The sequence below is a fragment of the Microtus pennsylvanicus genome, chromosome 6 (assembly GCF_037038515.1).
Source record: "Microtus pennsylvanicus isolate mMicPen1 chromosome 6, mMicPen1.hap1, whole genome shotgun sequence".
NCBI classification, from domain to species: domain Eukaryota; kingdom Metazoa; phylum Chordata; class Mammalia; order Rodentia; family Cricetidae; genus Microtus; species Microtus pennsylvanicus.
The window spans coordinates 56615254-56633587 of NC_134584.1; the positions used below are offsets into that span (position 1 = coordinate 56615254).

At 50.5% G+C, this 18334-nt stretch overlaps 1 protein-coding gene across 3 annotated transcripts in view; it reads right to left on the reverse strand.

Annotated features, from left to right (window-relative positions):
• Positions 1 to 18334, reverse strand: part of Lhfpl2 (LHFPL tetraspan subfamily member 2) — a 147513-nt gene that overhangs the window by 13242 nt on the left and 115937 nt on the right. For 2 of the 3 annotated variants that reach the window (XM_075976298.1, XM_075976299.1), the window contains exon 3: positions 7980 to 8595. In XM_075976298.1, coding sequence (XP_075832413.1) covers positions 7980 to 8391 — 412 coding nt within the window. In that variant the 5' untranslated portion in view covers positions 8392 to 8595. Of the gene's footprint in view, positions 1 to 7979; positions 8596 to 8737; positions 8886 to 18334 lie in introns of those variants that run through there. The other variant, XM_075976300.1, reaches the window with a different exon arrangement.

Consider the following 18334-nt stretch of genomic DNA (forward strand, 5'->3'; position numbering starts at 1 on the left):
GCAAAATTCAAGATGTCGTTATTTTTTTCTGCTGTGTAGTACTCCATTGTGTACCACATTTTCCTTATCCATTCTATGCTGGAGGGGCATTTAGGTTCAAACCTGAACTCTTGTGCCTCAACTTAGCAACTTCTCCCGCACACACTTGAGTTCAATTCTCACGCCTGCTCCACGCAGAAATCTTGGCCGTCACTTTTGACTCATCTCTTTGTCACTCAGACATTGGTTTCAAGGAACACCTGCTGACCTTCCTTATCGCCTGGAGTGCTTTATGAATTACTTTCTGGTCATTTTTTTCTTCTTCAAGGCGTTAGCTAGCCTTATCTCCTCAGTGACTCCCACCTGATGACCCATCCGACCTCTGAAGTTTCTTCTAACTACTCCCGGGAACTCTGGGCTTCTTAACCAAGCCTACTTTGGTTTCATCCATTAGAGCCATCACCTTCAGAATCCTGCATAACTATGTTGGTCATTTCCTGTCTCCAACAGCTTGAGTACCAATCCCATGTGGGTGAGAACTGCCTGCAACTTATTTCGCGTTCACGTTGCCTGACAGAGTATCTGATGTGTAATCTACGCTTGGTGAGCGTTTGCTCCCTGAACGCATGAATGAAAACTAGAACGATAAGATTTCACAGCACTGGGGCTGGGAAGATGGCTCAGTGGTTAAGAGCACTGCCTGCTCTTCCAGAGGTCCTGAGTTCAATTCCCAGCAACCACATGGTGGCTCACAACCATCTGTAAAGAGGTCTGGTGCCCTCTTCTGGCCTGCAGATGGAATACCAAGAATACTGTATATGTATGCATAATAAATAAATAAATCTTTAAAAAAAAGATTTCACGGCACTGTTTCACGAAGCCGTTGTGCAGAGTTCTTGCCTAGTTCTTGAAATAGTTAGAGGAAGACTTTTCCAGTCGATAACATGAACCCAAAGGGGTAGACAGTGTGGGTCAAAAGGAAGCCCGTGTCAAGGCCAAACCACTGGCTGGCCTCTGTCTTGTGTACGGAAATCCTTTGTTGAGAGGCACACGGAAGAAGGCAGTTGGTTAAATGTAACTGATTTTCAGTTATCTAGAGACTAGTCTCACGTTAACCACAAAACTCAGAAGCCTTCTAGCTGTGCCTGGCAGCTGCAGGAGGACCAGGCACTCAGAGGGGGGCAGGATGAAGAGAAGGCTGTGCGGGGAAATGACAAGGCAGAAAGATGACGGGATAAGAAAGGGCAGGGGAGGAGGTCCCCAGGAATAGCACAAACTTGGGGTCTGAAAGACTCCCCAGAGGGGCCAGGCAAGGGTAAAAGATCACCTCTGCTCAGCAGCCTGAGGACAGTACGATGCACAGGTGTGTGTGTGTGCGCGTGCGTGCGTGCGTGCGTGCGTGCGTGCGTGTGTGTGTGTGTGTGTGTGTGTGTATGTACGACTGCAGAGGAAGATCATGTTTAGTGACTTAGGGACTGTCTATTTCACGCACGTTGGTGTTAACCCCTGTGCTGGTTATCATCTACCTGTATGCTTCCCCTTTTTAATTTTCTTTTTCTCGCGTTATCTTCCATGCCAACAGCCACGAGTCATCCAGCAGCCCCCCAAGAGCTATCTTTGGGGCAACATCTGTTGTTAGGTGGGGACATTTTCCTGTGCCAGTTCCAGGGTGGACATTACAGAGACTGACAAAGGCTCACCACAACTGATCACAGCTGGCTCCCAGGCCACTGAATTGGCCATGGAGATTCGCCCTCCCACGGACACAGGAGTGGCCTGTGGGCATCTCAGGGGCAGGGCCTTTGGAACATTCTTCAGTAAAGATCCACCGGACAAGGCCTTGAGCAGGCTGCCTCTATTCTGCTTTGGGAAGAAAAGGCAGGCATGCAGGTTTTTAAAAGAAATTCAGAGGCAAAAGCTTTGAATAAAGTTATGAGCAAATGGTCAGCCAACTAGCGAGAGGCCAATGTATTTATTTTGCTCAAATGAGGACACTGGAAATGGCATAAAAAGGGCGAAGAACATAATCTGAAAATAAAAGGGTATTCTTGAGAATGACCATGTCTGGGTCTAGGAACTCACTACACTGGCCTCAGCTTTCTGGTTTGCTCTGGACTGGCGGGTTCTTAGCTGAGTACGCTGGTACTTGTTCCCAGGGAGCAGTCTAGAGTTCTTCAGAGGACTCCTGTGGAGGAGAGCTAGGAACTGTGTAAGAGGGGACACCCGAGGAGCCCAGGCATTTATAAGATAAGAGAGAAGGATTTTCTGTCTTCTAGCCGCAAACTTCCTATAGCTGTATTGCTTTTGAAAACTTTTATGAGTTTATAGATAAGGCAGGCCAGGGTCTGGTTTGGATGTTCAGCAGCAGCCACACAGACTGAAGCAGGGCCTGAGTCCGAGGTGACCAATACAGTTGGGCCGTCAGCGGAAGGCTGGCAGGCCTTTGTGGGACAGTACTGTCTGCCTGTCAGCTTGGTATATGATCAATAGTAGTGACGGGAGGAGAGGAAAGGAGGAACTGGGCGATTCTTCAGACGTTAATAATTAAAGACAGCAATAAAAGGGCTTGTGAATAATGTTTCCTCCATCTCCCAGAGGTACCAGCAGGCTGGCTCTGTCTACTGCACCACTCCCATGGTAGAGTAACTGGCAAGGAAAATACTCTCCAGTGTCAGGGGTGGGACGGGAGGACGCAGCAACCTAAACGGAATTGTGTGGATGACAATCAGAGCACAGTGAGGCCCCCAGAGGAAGCTGCTGTTGTAATTACTGAAAACTGATGGCTACTAATTAAGAGTTTATCCAATGCCCCTGGAGCATGGGGAGATGTGAAGAAAGGTGGGGTCTCTCCCCTGTCCACCCGCCCCCCCTCCCCAGAGCTTTTCCAGCATGAACTTAGCAGCCGCAGCTTCCACTCGGAGCTGGAGAGATGCAACTCACACACTGGGTTCACATATTATGCCTTCCCAGCGACGGGCAGAGAACCTGCTTGTCGGCTGTGCGCACGTAACCAGGAGAACTCTACAGAGTATTTAATCAACAGATCACTCATCAGTCATGAAAGACAGCACCTGCTGGACAACTCCAGCTAAGCCTGCGTGGGGCTGGAGAGGCGGGTCAGTGGTTAGAGCCCTTGATGCTGAGCTAGGGGCTCCATCTTGATGCCACTGCTATAGTTCACACTGTGGAGGAAAAGGAAACCAGTCCCAGCGGCAGCCAGCGTGTATCTCACACCCACTCATCCCTCCCAGACCCTGGTTCTGGAGGGGCAACGGTGGATGGAATTCGGGGTGTCTGACCTTCTATCCACAGCGCCACTCACACTGGGGTTCATGAAGGAAGGCCGCCTGGCTTGCAGTGGGGGAGTTTTACCCCTCATGCTCTACACCCGACTGGTCATGTTGGTGACCACAAAGCCTGGATGGCGGCTGGTGCTGCACGCACCCATTCGCCGCTCGCACAGATGCATGACCAAGGCAGCGCCGCAGTTACCAGTCCCACGCCCTCACATTTTTACTGATTTTCATGTTCCCAGCCCTCCCTCCCTCTCTGCCATCCTGTTCACCTTTAAGGAAGGAGAACCACGCATAGCAGGCCCTTCCTGGCCAAGGCTACATGACTACACCCTCCACTGCAGACTGCAGAGGCGGAGGCCAGCCCACAGGAGTCTCTCTGGTCAGAACAGTGGGAACGCTCACCGCTCACCGGGATGTCCTGAGAGGCCAAGATCATGCAGACTGACAAAGGGCTGGAGGGAGCGGAGAATCCGAGAGCCAAAAGATCGAGAGAGAGAGGCCTGTGAAGAAGGACTGGAAGACAGCAGGCAGACAGGCCCAGCAACCCTCATGGCAAATCTCAGAGGACCGGTCCCTGCCAGCACAGCTGTGCCAAGTCCTGAGCTCATTTGAATGGCTTCTGTCCCAAGCCTGAGTCACTGGGGATTCCATGGACTTCAACGTTCACCCTCCATGCATTTCCAAAAACAAACCGTTTGATGCTGTCATGGAAAACCTGGATCCTTGCATTCTACAGTTTCACTATGGATTACATCCAGGTCACAACCTAAGGAAGACAGCTGGCAAAAGCCAGGCCTGCTGGCTGGGTACCCAGCTTTTGTAATGAGTCCCAGAGGAATCTGAACCCATGTGTGCTGCTGGCTCTGCCAAGTCCGGGCCACGCTCTCCTCTAGTGCAGGCTAGTCTGAAGTCTCTGCTGCCGTGGGGGGGGGGGGGTCTGAGCAGCCACCTGCAGTCAGCCACGAATGTGGACGCTGCCTCTAGGAAGAGCGCAGAGAGAAGCATACATGCAGGTGAGAAGATCTATGCTCCCCCATTTCTGAGAACTGGGGTCTAAGGAAGCTCTAACGGTCCAGGCCTTAGCTCGGCTCTGCGCTGGTGCCCCACAACCTAATCCTAGGCAGCAATTAAGGGACCAGAGAGCATTGCCATGCAGAAAATACAGGACTTGAGGACGATAAAGCCAATTCCAATGGCTTATAAAAGATTCCCTGTTCCTTAGAACGCAGCAATTCTTAGAAACACAAAAACATTCTAAAACTTGACAAGAAAACAGCAACTCTTCCATAGTCGCCAGACAGCTACCATGATTTCCTAAATGCTAACATCACACTAACTTACTGTCTTGCTAACTTGCTGTCTAATTTAATCCTCACACAACCTTGAGCTATGTGCTATGATTTCACCTGTTTACAAGTGAGCAAACCATAGAGAAGTGGGCTAAACCTGTGGTGATTCACAGCCCTGAGGTAAATCCTCACTCCAGGGACGGCCTGAGATGACTGCTGAGCACCAGCTCAGCTGTGTGAAGGCAGGAATGACCAGCTTCCTGGCTGCCGTTAGGTCTGGCCTTGAAGCAAACCCTGCATTTTCAGTTAACTGCAGTTGTTGCCTGATTGCTCTTTGGGCTGACAGGGAAGGGGACTTGATTGGGGGAGGGGGAGGGAAATGGGAGGCGGTGGCGGGGAACAGACAAAAATCTTTAATTAATAAATAAATTTAAAAAAAATAACCAAAAAGTAACCTGCAGCAGCTTCTACGAAGGTAGTTCTTCTGCACATAGCTCTAAAGCCAAAACATCAGTATTTTAAAGATATGGTTTGTTCTGAGAGAGGCTCTTGATATGTAGCCCAGGCTGGACTTGAGCTTATGGTCCATCCCTCTGCCTCTCTCTCCCAAGGGCTCAGATTACAGACATAAACCACCACATCCAGTTCACGGTTTATATCTCTATATAAGCCTGTGGACTATTTATTTTTTAAAATTAGGTATATCTAGGGCATATGTTTATGTTGTCTCATAGTTTTATGTCTGGTCAGTAACATTTTAAAGTGTCACTTTGCCACAGGGTAACTCCTTTCCACTAGCTTCCTTGCTCCCCTTTTGCTTCACTGTAAGCGACCACAAGGGGGCGCAGCAGAGGACCGCCTCGGGGCAGCCTTTCTCTGGGGTCCTAAGCTGCTGTGAATGACAGCCAGTATCTTCACAGGGACGTGGCCCTCCGTCCTAAGAGGAGGCGCCCACTGAGCCCCTCCAGCAGATGTGGGAACTGAGAAGACTAACTCACCCATGTCTACCATGTCTCACTGTTGTGTACCCTTAGCCTGGTTATGGACAAAGAAGCCCGCGGTTTCTGTATTCCAGACCATCACTTCAAGCCTGTGGCCCCAGAGAGTAGAGGGCTAGGCAGGAAAGCCCTCTGCCTCTTGCTGGTTGAAAACCATGAGTAACCTCAACATTTCTGAAATGTGTCCGAGTCACTGGGGTGGACAGAAAATTCAGATTTCTTTAGAAAGCTCAGCAGGCTGGCCCATGAGGTGCACTTCCTCCCTAACTCTTCTCCAAGGGTTTATGCAGGGAGAGAGGTCATAAAAATTCACTTGTGTGAATACACACTTAACTCTACAAAAAATGTTTTCTTGCAAGTTGTGAGAAACAGCACCCGAGGGCATAAGAAGATTTGTTAGGTTAACTCATCCTCAGGGGTGGAGCTTACTGGAATGACTGGGTTTTTACCAGATAACTCATGCCTGTAATCTCAACATTTAGAAGCTTAGACAGGAGGATTCCCATATGTTCAAGAAAGTGAAACAGAAACAGAAACAAAACAAGCTGCACGGGAATAGACTTAAAGAGCAGAAGATAAAGGATGCCTCTGCTTTGTGCCCCAAAACTACAAGACGTGTCGCAGCCCAAATGTCTCACCCCGTGCTGTAAATGGCCACGTTTTTATTTTCTCTTTTGCCAGAACATAGAAATTTCTGTGAGTTTCTCATGGGAAGAGCACTCCAAGGAAGACACACCATGAGTCTCTCAGGCCAGCTTACTAACAAGCCCACAAGTAAGGGATGAAAGCATGGAAGGTCTATCGGACCTGGTCAGAATGTCGATCCCTCCTTTCTGGCTAACCAGGGTTCTTCAAGAGGATGAATCAATCCTGGGTGCAGGTGTAGTTTAGTTTAACTTTTTAAAACCTTCTGGTAATAATACTTCACACATGTTTTAAGATAGATACCTGAGGCGTTATATCTGAGGAGAAGAAAAGGACCCAAACTCTCTGCCTAAAACGTTTCTGCAAGGTTGAAACACCAAGCACAGACTTCAGATTTCAGACAGGAATCTAAATGGACAAAGGGCTTCGCAGAACTAGAGAGCCCTTGGATTAAAACAAACACTAAGGGGATGTCCCGTTCTAGTCTCCTCACTAGGCAGAGAGGTAGTCCTCTGCCTGAAAGTGGATCTCCTAGTCAGTAGCAAAGCTAGGAGCAGAAGCTTGTCCCGGCAGATTCTGTGCCTACAGCTACCTGGTCATTCATGGCACAGTCGATCCTATCAGATGAAGACTGTCTGTGGAGGCAGTCCAGGCTGAGCCCATTACCCCGTCCTTAATCACAACAGAGGAACAGAAAATGTTATCTTATCAGTTGTTTGGAAAGAGCCCTGTCATTTGATCTGTTTATTTGGAAGCAGCCCTGGTGAACTCAAGAGTTTGCTCTGAGGCTGAGTGGAGTAGTTCACATAGGGTCCGCCACATCCCTGGCTCCAGGGCTCAGCTGGTCTCCAGGGATGGAGGGCCCAGGCCCTGCTTCTGCAGAGCGGAGAGGGAACCACCTGTTCTCTTCAACAGGGCTATGGTAGACTCCTGCCCCTCCCACCACGGCTGAAAGAACAGTACCTTGTTTAAAACGGGAATGGTGCCCCTCCTCTGGGGGATGCTTTCTAATTCCACACAGAGGCAATTCCCTCAGCCCCGGCTAACGACCAACGGCAGTCTTGGGTCAGGTTCCACCTTCCAACCCTTTGGAGAAGCCAGGATCCACAGGCCTTTTCTTGCTGTCTCCCCTTAGGATCTTAGGATCACTGTCAAGAACTCAAGACTTTCCACCCATTTCCACCACGCTCATTTGTGAGAAATGCCCAGGAAAAAAAAAAGGAAGTTAGCTTGCATCTTCTGCTCTGACTGCACAGAACATTCTGTCGGACTCCAGGAGACAATTTAAGTGGAAGCATCATTAAGTTCAGAGCCGCTGATGCCAGTCCACTCCCGGCTGGAGTCCTCCGGGCTGGAGTCCTCCCGGGCCAAAGCTGAACTCACCAGGGCGGGAGGGCAAGTTCTCTGTCTCTAACTAAACCGGGAACCGAGGCAATATCTTTCCTGTTCGCAGAGACTTCTTGCTATAGCTGAGACTAACTAGCTCTGAGCAAACCCTTCAGACATGCCCCACCCCACCCCCACCTCGCACAGATTTAATTTAATGAGAAAAGCAGAGTAGGAACAGTTACTCAAACAAAATCCAATAACTCAGACCCAGAGGAAACAAGCAAGGAGGAGTGGCATGCAATGCCAGATTGCAAGCCTGGTACTGCTGAGAGAGTGACTCCGGGGAGGGGAAAGGGACCCTGGCCACCAGCCCTCTTCAGCAGCGGCAGGCAACCCGTGCCAGGAGTCCTGAGCTCAGGCTCCTCCTCTCATCCAGCACTCACCTGCAATTCCCTGCAGGAGCCCGCAGACGTTGAAAATGCTTTTCTTCATGATGCTTTGCACGCACATCGAGAAGACGGACACCAAGGCCACCACGGAGAGAATGAAGATCCCCATGGCCAGGAAAATAGCAGTGGCTTGCCAGAAACCGCTGGCGATCTCCCCGAAGCTCTTGGCGTAAGTCCCGCACAGTGTGTCCCGAGGGACTTGCTGCATGTCCGGCGTGCGGATGCAAAGGATGCCCAGGTAGTAGGGCTCCGAGTCAGTGCCTGCCGGCTCCGCGCCGGCGCCGCGGGTCTTGGCTTTCCCAATCAGCCAGTCTGCGCTCATGAAGGCGACGAGCTCAGCAAAGGCCACTACGATACTCAGGAGGGTCCAGAGCATTGAGCGGCAGGTGACAATGACATGACACATATTGACGTTCACGGTGAGAGGGTGAGCCAGGAGTCCACGAGATCAATCCAGAAAGACAGCGGTGAGATGCGAAGGGGCGCGGAAAGGAAGTAGCGGCAAGGGTCGTTTAGTCCCGCGGTCCGAGGCGGCAGAAGCACTGAGGTCTGGGTCCGGGGCTGGCGGCATTCATACGGAGTGGGAAGTCCTGGCGGCCAGAGGCCTCACCTATGTCCAGAGAGGAGGAGGGTGAGCTGCTGGCTAGGCCCCGCCCCTGCCCCGCGCCGCCCCACCCGGGACGCCCGCCACCTTCCCGCCCACCTTCCCGCGCTCAGCTCCCAGCCCCCGGCACTTTCTGGCTCTCACCAACCTGCTGCTGGGGCACTCACAACCAGAGTCACTGCCCCTGCAGCCAAACATCACAGATAGATGCAGGCATGGCCGGCAGGAAACTTTGCCAATACCCTGGCAGCCCCTTGTAGAGTTCGTAAGGCAGTGGCCACTGCTGTGCTATCTCATAAACTGAGCTCTCTAAAACACCAACAGGGTTTGCTATTTAACGGCAGAGAGTAAAGATCTTCAACAACCTGGAAATCAGACACCAGCAAAGTATTTAGTTACTAGCTGAAGGAAACGATCCCAGGAGAAAGAATAAACAAGACAGTGCTGGCCAAACTTATTTCCCATCCATTCTTCACATTATTCTAGAGAAGTTATTTGATGCTGGTTAAAACTTTTCCAAAAGCCTTAAAGAGGTCACGACTTGAGAGAAATCACCCCAAATGGTGCACTGATGACCGTGAATGGGGCATCATGACAGCTGGGTCCACTTGTTGACAACATAAAATGGTCCTTGAAGAATGCATCTCTTGAATTGTCCCAATTCATCCCCTGTCCCATTCACCCCAGGTCTTGGGCTCAGCATGCTCATTGTTTCTGACCTCACAGAGAGCTCATTCTTGCTCCTGAGGACACGTGACCCCATTACCAGAGGACTTCTGCCCCAGTGGCTCAACCTTCCTTCAGAGTTTGAACCCTCAACCAGGGCTGGCACTGCCGGTCTGCAGCCCTGGTTCTCTGTCCCCTCGCCAAGGTCAGCCAAGATCATACAGCTCATAGCCGACATCTGGGCAAATGGCCCTGCTCTGAATGACTCCATCTCATTAACCCAGGTCATGTCAACGCCGTGACAACTACAAAGAGCCCCTTGAGAGCTGGGCTTGGGTGAGGCAGGCAATTGTGGGAGAGGGAGGGAAATAACAAAGTCCACTGTCAAAGCTTAAAATGGTGGTTGGTATGCCACACAGCAGCATACTGCTCGCTGGCTGACAGTCTAGGGAGCAGCAACTGTACTCGTCTTACGGAACAGGAAGTATTAAACCATAGCACAGTAGTCAAATGGATGTTATTCCTAAGACATCGTCTGCACAATATGAAGGACATATGTGCATAAACTGCCAGGCGAGGCTGGGCTTGATGAAGGGAGAAGTGGTGGGTTCCACTTTTGGAACCCTTGGGCTCTAGAGCCAGTGCCACCACTGCCTGGCCACGTGGACGAGTAACTTCTCACTGTGTCTCCATCTACAACGGCACTGGCTGGTTTTGTGTGTCAACTTGACACAGAGGAAGGAGCCTCAGCTGAGGAACTGCTCCATGAGACCCAGCTGCAAGGCATTTATTTTCTCATTTAGTGATCAGTGGGGGAGGGCCCAGCCCATGGTAGGTGGTCCCATCCCTCGGCTGGTGGTCCTGGGTTCTATAAGATGGTGGGCTGAGCAAGCCATGGGAAGCGAGCTCCTCTCCACGGCCTCTGCATCAGCTCAGATCCTGCCCTGTTTGAGTTCCTGTCCTGACTTCCTTCAGTGGTGAACAGCATTGATGAAGTGTAAGACAAATAACCCTTTCCTCCCCAACTTGCTTTTTGGTCATGGTGTTTTGTTGCAGCAATAGAAACCCTAACTAAAACAGCCTACATGGAGACTGTAAGGCTGTGCCTCCCTCGTGAGATGGTTGCAAGGGATGGACAGGAGCCTGTGAAAACACCAACCCCCCACCCCCCTCCCCGCCACAGCTTTTCTCCAACGCCACTGGTCTGATGAGAGCTGACCCAGCAGAGGCGCTCAGGTAAGCCAGTGGTAATGATGACGAAAAAACTAAACAAGGCCATTTGGAGCTGCTGGCGCCTCGGCTCTTGTCGAAGCCTGCCTGGTGGGCTTCTGCACTGCCTGAGCTAGACGTCCAAATGCGACTGGAGAGAAAAGATTAGCACTAAGCCCAAACACAGGTGTCACTCCCAAGCCCTTCTCACCAAAGACTGCAAAACAGAAAAGCCTGAGAAACAGGGAGTTTCGCAGGAGATTGTTTATAATGAAAACGATCGTGCTGGAGGAGAATTGGAAAAGGAGCCAGGACTCCCTGGAGGCCCTGGGGGGCTGCACCTGCCCAGCCTGTTGAGAGGAGACAGACCTCTGGAACACCCCTCCCACCCCTGCTGATCGGAAAACCAGCTTGCTGTTACTTCCAGCCCATTCCCACCCTTGTCCCTCTTTTTCCTGAAAATGGCTTTTCAGCATATATTGTCCCCCTTTTGAACTGCAGGGCGGGCGCTGTCACAAGCTCTCGGGTGGCTTGTACCAAAGTGCCAATGCAGAGTGTCAGCTGCGTTGCCCACAAGCCCGGCTCTGAGTCAGGAGTGCGATGAGGCTGTGCTCTCTGCGGGGAAAGGCTGTGAAGCTCCAGGCCTCAAGGCTGAGTAAGACAGTCTGTGCCAAATTCAATGCAGGATTATTTATGGGTTCACATGCTTAAGCTTAGAAAGCAAAGCACTTTCCCCATCTCTGCCCAACGAACCCTTCCTCTCCTCCCAAACAAGGTCCCCTGCTCATAAGGGGGTGGCTGAGATGAGGTCGCCCTGCCCTTCTGTTTTGAACTGTGGGATGAGACGTGGGTTCCCAGCAAGTTTCCTAACCGCAGCAGTGAACCTCCTTGATAGTCTAGGCTGACTAACAAGGCAGCTCCGCCAGCTCAGAACAGAGTCCGGAGAGCAGGACAAGGGAGGACTGGGAACGCAGCAGGGGGCTTGAGTAGGCTGTGTTCTGTGAAAAGTCCCCATTTGGCTAAATACACTAAAAGGCAGCCACCTGCTAAGACAACCTCCCTGTCAAAGGAGAAATAGATCTTCATTATAGATCTTGGTTAACCGGCAGGGGCCCCAGGCTCAGGACTCCTCAGCAGGGGCCCTCTCTGCTGTTAACTGCCATTTCTGTCCCCCAAACTCATCATAAACCACCTGGGAAAAAAAGCCACTAAATACATCTCCTGTCTAGGACACCAGACCTTACTGTCCCAGGCACAATAATGGTGGGTCACCCGGACAACCTCTACAGAAAATAATGCTACAGAAGAGTCATGATGACCCATAACAAAAGCCTCTGTGGGGAACGAAACGGGAATGTCGCCGGAAGCTACAATAATCCCACCATCCAAGTAGAGAGCTGGGAGGAATTAATAGCGACAGGGCATTATATCCTGGGTCTAGTGCCCACCAGGCTCTAGCTGTACAAGAAATACAGAGCTGGACTGAGCACCTTGGAATATCAGCTCTCCATTTTCCCCAAGTTCCAGTTGTCAGAAGGGAACAAAGTGCACACAGAACCAGAACGGGGTGGTGCCCGCTGGCCAGCTTTCTTAGATTACCAGAACACAGACCCTGGAACAAAGTTCATCTCCACCCAGAAGGTGGAGGGAAGCCGGGATGTCAATCAGCGTCCTACACTCGCAGCTTGGCAGAAGAGGCAGGCAGGAGAGTGAGCTGAGGTCGCGGCACCTGCTTTTCCATTTTATGATAATAATGTCGAACACAGGCATCCATCGGCAAGAATAAACAAGGGCCATCTGTGCACCCAACACCGAGATTCGACATTTGCTGTTAACTTTCTACTTATTCTTTTCCTGATCTAAAGTATACACACAAGGGTTTTTTTGAGCCATTTGCAAATGAGATGTCCTAATACCTCACCCCTAAATGCTTTAGCCCACACCTCCTAAAATTAGGCGATTTCTCCACATACCTATAAGACACTTAATCCACCTAGGCAAACAGTCTACTTATAGCCAATGCCTTGTCTATACTTCGCCAAGTCCACTCCATTTTCAGTCTTTTTCCCCCCCTTAAAGCCGTGACTCGATCAACACTCGTGAATTGCACTTGGTTAGTTTCTAGACACAGACTGTCTTTCCTCCCTGACTCCCACCCACTCCCACTTTCCCCTTAGCCTTTGGGGCTGTCACCTTACAGAAGGCCCAACAACCTGGGCTTGACTCTTTCCTGTCACTTAAACTTTTCTCTACTGTCTGCTTCACAGAAATGGGACGCTCACTCTCAGGAGTCTCGCTGAAACACTGGCAGTGAGCATCCTTCAGTGGATGCCCTTTGACCCCGCTGCCTCTCTGGGAGGACAGTACTAGCGTCAGACCTCAGAACCAGAACAACTTCATGCATATCCATGTGTCTCACAGACTCAGACATACACTTACGCACCGTGTCCAGGGTTTACTCTCGGCTGATATGGAACCCGAATCTGTAGAAAGAGACGGGGGGGGGGGGGGGGACTGGCTTGGGTTCGAGGGTGCCCCAGTGGAGTCTATCGCCACGGCTCTAGTCTAAGATGACACTATGAAGCTGGAAGGGAATGCCACTTCTCAGCAATGAATTCTGTCTCTCTTGTAACACAATTATGTTTTGTATATAACCTAGACAAATTTAGTTTAATTTAGAACCTGCAGACCTAGGAAGGAAGATAAACCCCAAATGGCCCCTCCCTGGGGAACATACTTGAATCGAGAAAAGCTTTCATTTTTTATATTTGAATTTTTTACATTTGAATTTTTTGGCTACAGTTTCCGCTCCCTCCTTTCCTCCCAGTCCCTCCCTTACAACCCCATCTGTCCCCACCCCCCCCAATCCACTCCTCTCTTTCTGTTCAGGAAAGAGCAGGCTTCCCGTGGATATCAACAAAACATGGCATATCAAGATGCAGTAAGACTAAGCACCTCCCCATGTATTAAGGCTGAGCCAGGGGACCCAGTACGAGTAGGGTTCCCAAAATCCAGCAAGAGTCAGAAACAGTCCCTGCTCCCATTGCTAGTCCCACAAGAAGACCAAGCTATACAACTGTAGCGTGTATGCAGAGGGCCTAGGTCAGTCCTATGCAGGCTCCCTGGTTGTCGGTTCAGTCTCTGTGAGTACCTCTGACATTGCTCTCTGACGCTGACATTCTGCCCACAACTCCTGCCCCTCAGCAAGCAATACCGTACTGGGAGAAGGATGTGCAGACCCTGTGACTTAGGGTGGTATACAGGCTTGAGACCACCTCAGCTCTGTCAATGAAAAGCTAGGGTCTCAGACAGGCTGGTTCCCGCAGCCCCAGAATAGAAGAGTACTCTGCTCCCCACAGCCGCAGTAAGAAACACGAAGTGGGCATCCAACGGATGGCCGGCACACCACCCAAGCCACAGTGCCAGCTGTTACTCACTCCTGCCATGGGATTAGCACAATGCTTGGAGCACAGGGAGTACTCAAAACAATTAGCTGGAGAGGGGGACCAGGGATTCTGAGCTTATTAGTGAGAAGTGTTTTTGTTCCACATCCTACTGAGATTCCAGGGTCCCTCGGGCTCCAGTTTCGTGACACAGCCCAAGGATGACAAAAAGAAAAAGAACTAGAGAAAGAAGTGGCCCCAAGTCAGAGCTCTGGACAGGATGAATGACCCAGTCCTAGTTATGATCCTACTTAGGGCAAACTCTGGAAGGATGTTCCCAACTCCAGCTTTGGTCTTCAAGGGACTGAAGATGTTCAGGGCCCTGGCCAGGATGGTCCTTCAGGAACCTCACTGAAAAAGATAGACCATGAAGGTTTCAGAGCACAAAGGCTAAGCAGTTTACACTGGAAATACCAAAGGCGGAGATGCTTTTCTGCTGGTAAACTTTTCAAAGTATAGAAGAATAAAATACTAAATTAAAAATATAAGCTCCAATTAATAAATTTACTAATCTGGGGGGACATGTAATGATGTACCTCTGAGAAGACTATATTTGCTTCTTGGTCCATCTCTGTATTATTGCTGTCTCCCCTAGCCCCAGGAACTCCACAAGGGCTTGGCAGTTGGCCTTTATCCCCAGGTCTTCTGCAAGCACAAGACAGCTGAATAAAGTCAGCTGCATGTGATTTTGGAAGAGTGGGAAATCCTCCACTGCACTGCTTCCTGAAGGAGGGTCCCTAGCTCATCCCCGTCTCCTAGAGGGAGACAAGGGCCTAAGCCCCTGAGGCAAACTGTAGAGAGGCACTGGGGGAGCTGGTTAGAGATGCAGGCTCCCCCAGATCCTGTCACCACTGCAAAGACAAAGGGGCGCGTGACTCAGTGTGATCAGGACACAGCCAGTGGCCAGCCACCTGTCCTCTGCCTAGCTTAGCTCCCCAGCTCCCAAGCTGAGGGAAACAAGGGATTCCATCAGCAGAGCAGCTGTTCTCCAGCGAATCCAGGGATAGCAAGGGACTCCCCGAGAGCCCGGAGCCTTTACCTCAGAGCACAGACGTGGCCTTCAGATCCAAGGCCAATGCTGCTATGAGGTGCAAACCACCTTGCATTGGCTACTGTTGTCCTGGATTTTAAAATATCCATCAGAGGAGGCTTTTAAGCTTTCGCTCTGTGACCCATACAACATACCGGTCACAGGAAAATGGGCATCCTGACTGCCGAGGAATCAAAGGCAGCAGCAAGGGCATTTTCTTTACGCTGAATGCTCTCGGCACCTACCTGCTTTAGCCAATAAACTTCTTCCATCCTAGGACAGACATCTCCTCCTCCCATCTCTGACCCTCTGGGAAGACACTGAAGCTGGGAAGATTGCACCCTACCCATGCAGGATGTGTGCCAATGTTGCCAGTATCTGGAGGCTCTACTGCCTGTCACATCTTTGGGGAGAAGGGTGAATACGCTATTTGTGTCTCATGAATCAAAGATGCTATTAGGTGTCATATAAGGATAGCAAGGACAACAGAAAATTGTCCTGTGTAGATATTGGAGGTTTGGATCTAGAGGAACCTTGCTCTGGTGGCTTCCTACAGTTTGAAATGTATCATTGCAACTTAAAACAGATCTCTGCCATTGCCACACCGACTTCCATCCCACAGTCTGGACAGTCAGGATACTTATTACAGTCGATGCATTCTGAGTTGGGTTTCTGAATTTTTGAAAGGTCCATGCTAGTCTGCATGGCTGAGAAACAGGATGACAGGAGGGTAGAAACGGCCTTGCCAGAAAGGACCGTCCAGGAACGGGACAGTGCACCTGCCTCTGCTTTCCCTGGGAAGTGCACTAAAGTTAGCTTTTGTTTTCAGTAACCACTTCCCCAAGCCAAGCATAGTTCACCCTCCTGTCACTCCAGCACCTAGGAGGCTGGGGCAGAAGATAATCTGGTTTCTCCCTAAGCACATACACTGTTGGGACCATTTGGAGTCCTGGCCTCCAGCTGCTCTTCCCTGCTAGAGATCTTTTTCTTCTGATTTGAGTTACTGAAAGCTGTGTCAAAGTTGTTTACCAGCTCTGCTTCACGAGCACGTGTTGCCTTGGCCTTGAGGATCAGAGGATGAGGTTTTCACCTGTTGGCCCACCTGACTGTGTTGGGTATGACTCTGTGGTGCTATTGAATAAAGGGCTTCTTACCAGTGACTAGAGGTCCGTGTCTCTGAGTCCTGCAAGTGTGACCACAGGCCTTCATCTCTATCAAACTATCCTCTCCTCTTGACTGGGGTGGGCCACTCGGTACATGCATGGACAACTCCAGGTTACCAGCATGGACCAAGTAGACAATGGCTACATGATTTTCCTGCGTCCTGGCCTTCCACAAGCCCTGCTTGGCTCTCCTCTCTACAAGGGGCTTCCAATACCTGCTATACTTCTTGTAGTTTCAGCCTAGAAATCACCCTCCAGCAGTTCCAAACAGCCTCATTCCCTTGGGTATGGAGCACCCAGGAGCTCTCTCAACGTCCTGTTTACAGTCCCCCTCACTCTCCAGCCATGTCTAACCCCAGACCTTTCTAGAAGCCCACACTCAACCCCTCTCATGTGCAGCCTGCTTCCCCAAGTCCTCTCCCAGGACAGCACATCGTCTCTTAGGCAGGAATGGCCCCAGAAAGCAAGGCCTCTTGCCTATCCTATTTTCTAGATGATTCTTTCTTGAAGACCTCAGAAGAACACTTGCATATTTTAAACTTTACCCTCCCCTTTCTACAAATGCCCATATGAACTCTTAAGAAGGAGGGTCTTCCTCAGGGGGTTTGTAGCTGTGTCTGTCACAGGGCACTCACTACTGAGCAAACCAGTCTTCCGGGCAGATAGTTAGGTATGACTGAGCTAGGGCACCATGCCCACCTCTGTGCCTCCTTGGGTCCAGAGCTACTTTTGGTTTCTTAATAAAGTGAAATGTTAATTACAAGGATTACTTTTTTTTTTTTGAAACAGGGTTTCAGGCTGGCCTCGAACTCAGATCTACCTGCCTCTGCCTCCCGAGTACTGGGATTAAAGGCATGTGCCACCAACACCCGGCTAAGGGTTACCTTTTTTATGCCATTGCTGTATATCATCTTAAACCACACGTATTTTGGTAATGTATAATGCATTCTGTATCAGGCTGAAGTCTTCATGTGACCTCAGGTGTCCTTCTAGGATCAACAGGGGAGTAACAGAGAAAGGTCCCAAAGGCAGGGAAAAACAAGAACTTGGAAATCAACTCGGGGCATAGCAGAGGGCTTGCTCCATGCACCCCTGCTTAAGCTGCTGCACTCTAGAATAATCGACCCCAAGAGAACACACTAGTGGCTTGTCTAGGGGCACAGCTGGGCAGCTCTGAACCCAGGGAACACTGGCATCATTGGCACAGCAACTGCAGGCTTTCTGGCCACTTCTGTGCACAGGCAGAGAGAAATACCACTTGTTCAGACACAATGCCACCAGCCAGGTCCCTCCCAGACACTTCACCAGCCTCACACAAGATAAACAGAGAGGATTATGCCATGTTGTTTCTGAGACTCTCAGCACAACCCCATCAAACACCAGAAAATTGAAGGATCAAGTAGAACGAGAGCTACTCCCTGCCTGGAAGCTTCTCAAACAGCTCCCATAGAAGATGATGTTGTTGTTTGGTGCAGTCCCTGTCTTTCCTGCAGACGGCCTTTTCCCACCCTACTGACTGACTATAGAGCTTGCTTTGGCCATCTAACTTGAGAAGGGGCACACAACACCCCTAATCTATAGTTGACAAGCTCTCCTTTCCACTTGCTATGACATCAGAGACTTCATCTGCTGTGTCCCTAGCAACAAGAACCAAGTGAACAGCCACTCTCAATGGCCATGTAATGGTGACAAAGCCAAACCTCAGCTGTTACCAGTGCTAAGACTTTTAGGGTCACAGCCAACGCCACCTCCTTTGACACACTGCCTTTCCTTCTACTCGGCGTCCTTCTGAGAGCTATCAGTGGATCAGATACAGCCACCTCCGGCCCTTCCCGTCAGGGCTATGACCAAGAAATTTGCTTCTAGTACCCACAGGCAGGGTGCTGTGTGCTTTGCCTGAAGAGCAAGGACCATCCCTATGCCTATCCGCCCCCCCACCCCACCCCCTCTCTCTCACACACATACCAAGAAAACAGCTCCAAAGACAACTCAGGGACCATTTGGCACAGTACAGAACAAAACCGCAGGCTGTCCCAGAGGCCAGCCTCCAACATGTAGCAGGCCTCGTCTTTCTAAGGACTGGAGACAACTGGGCCACCGACTAACAGGGGGAGACGAGAAGCCCCCAAGGGAGCAGCAAAGGTAAGTTTGCAGAGTAGGGAGACGAGCACAGGCAGCATTCAGGAGAGTGAACGCTGAGCCCTAGGTAGAGATTAACTATGGCTACGCTCCCT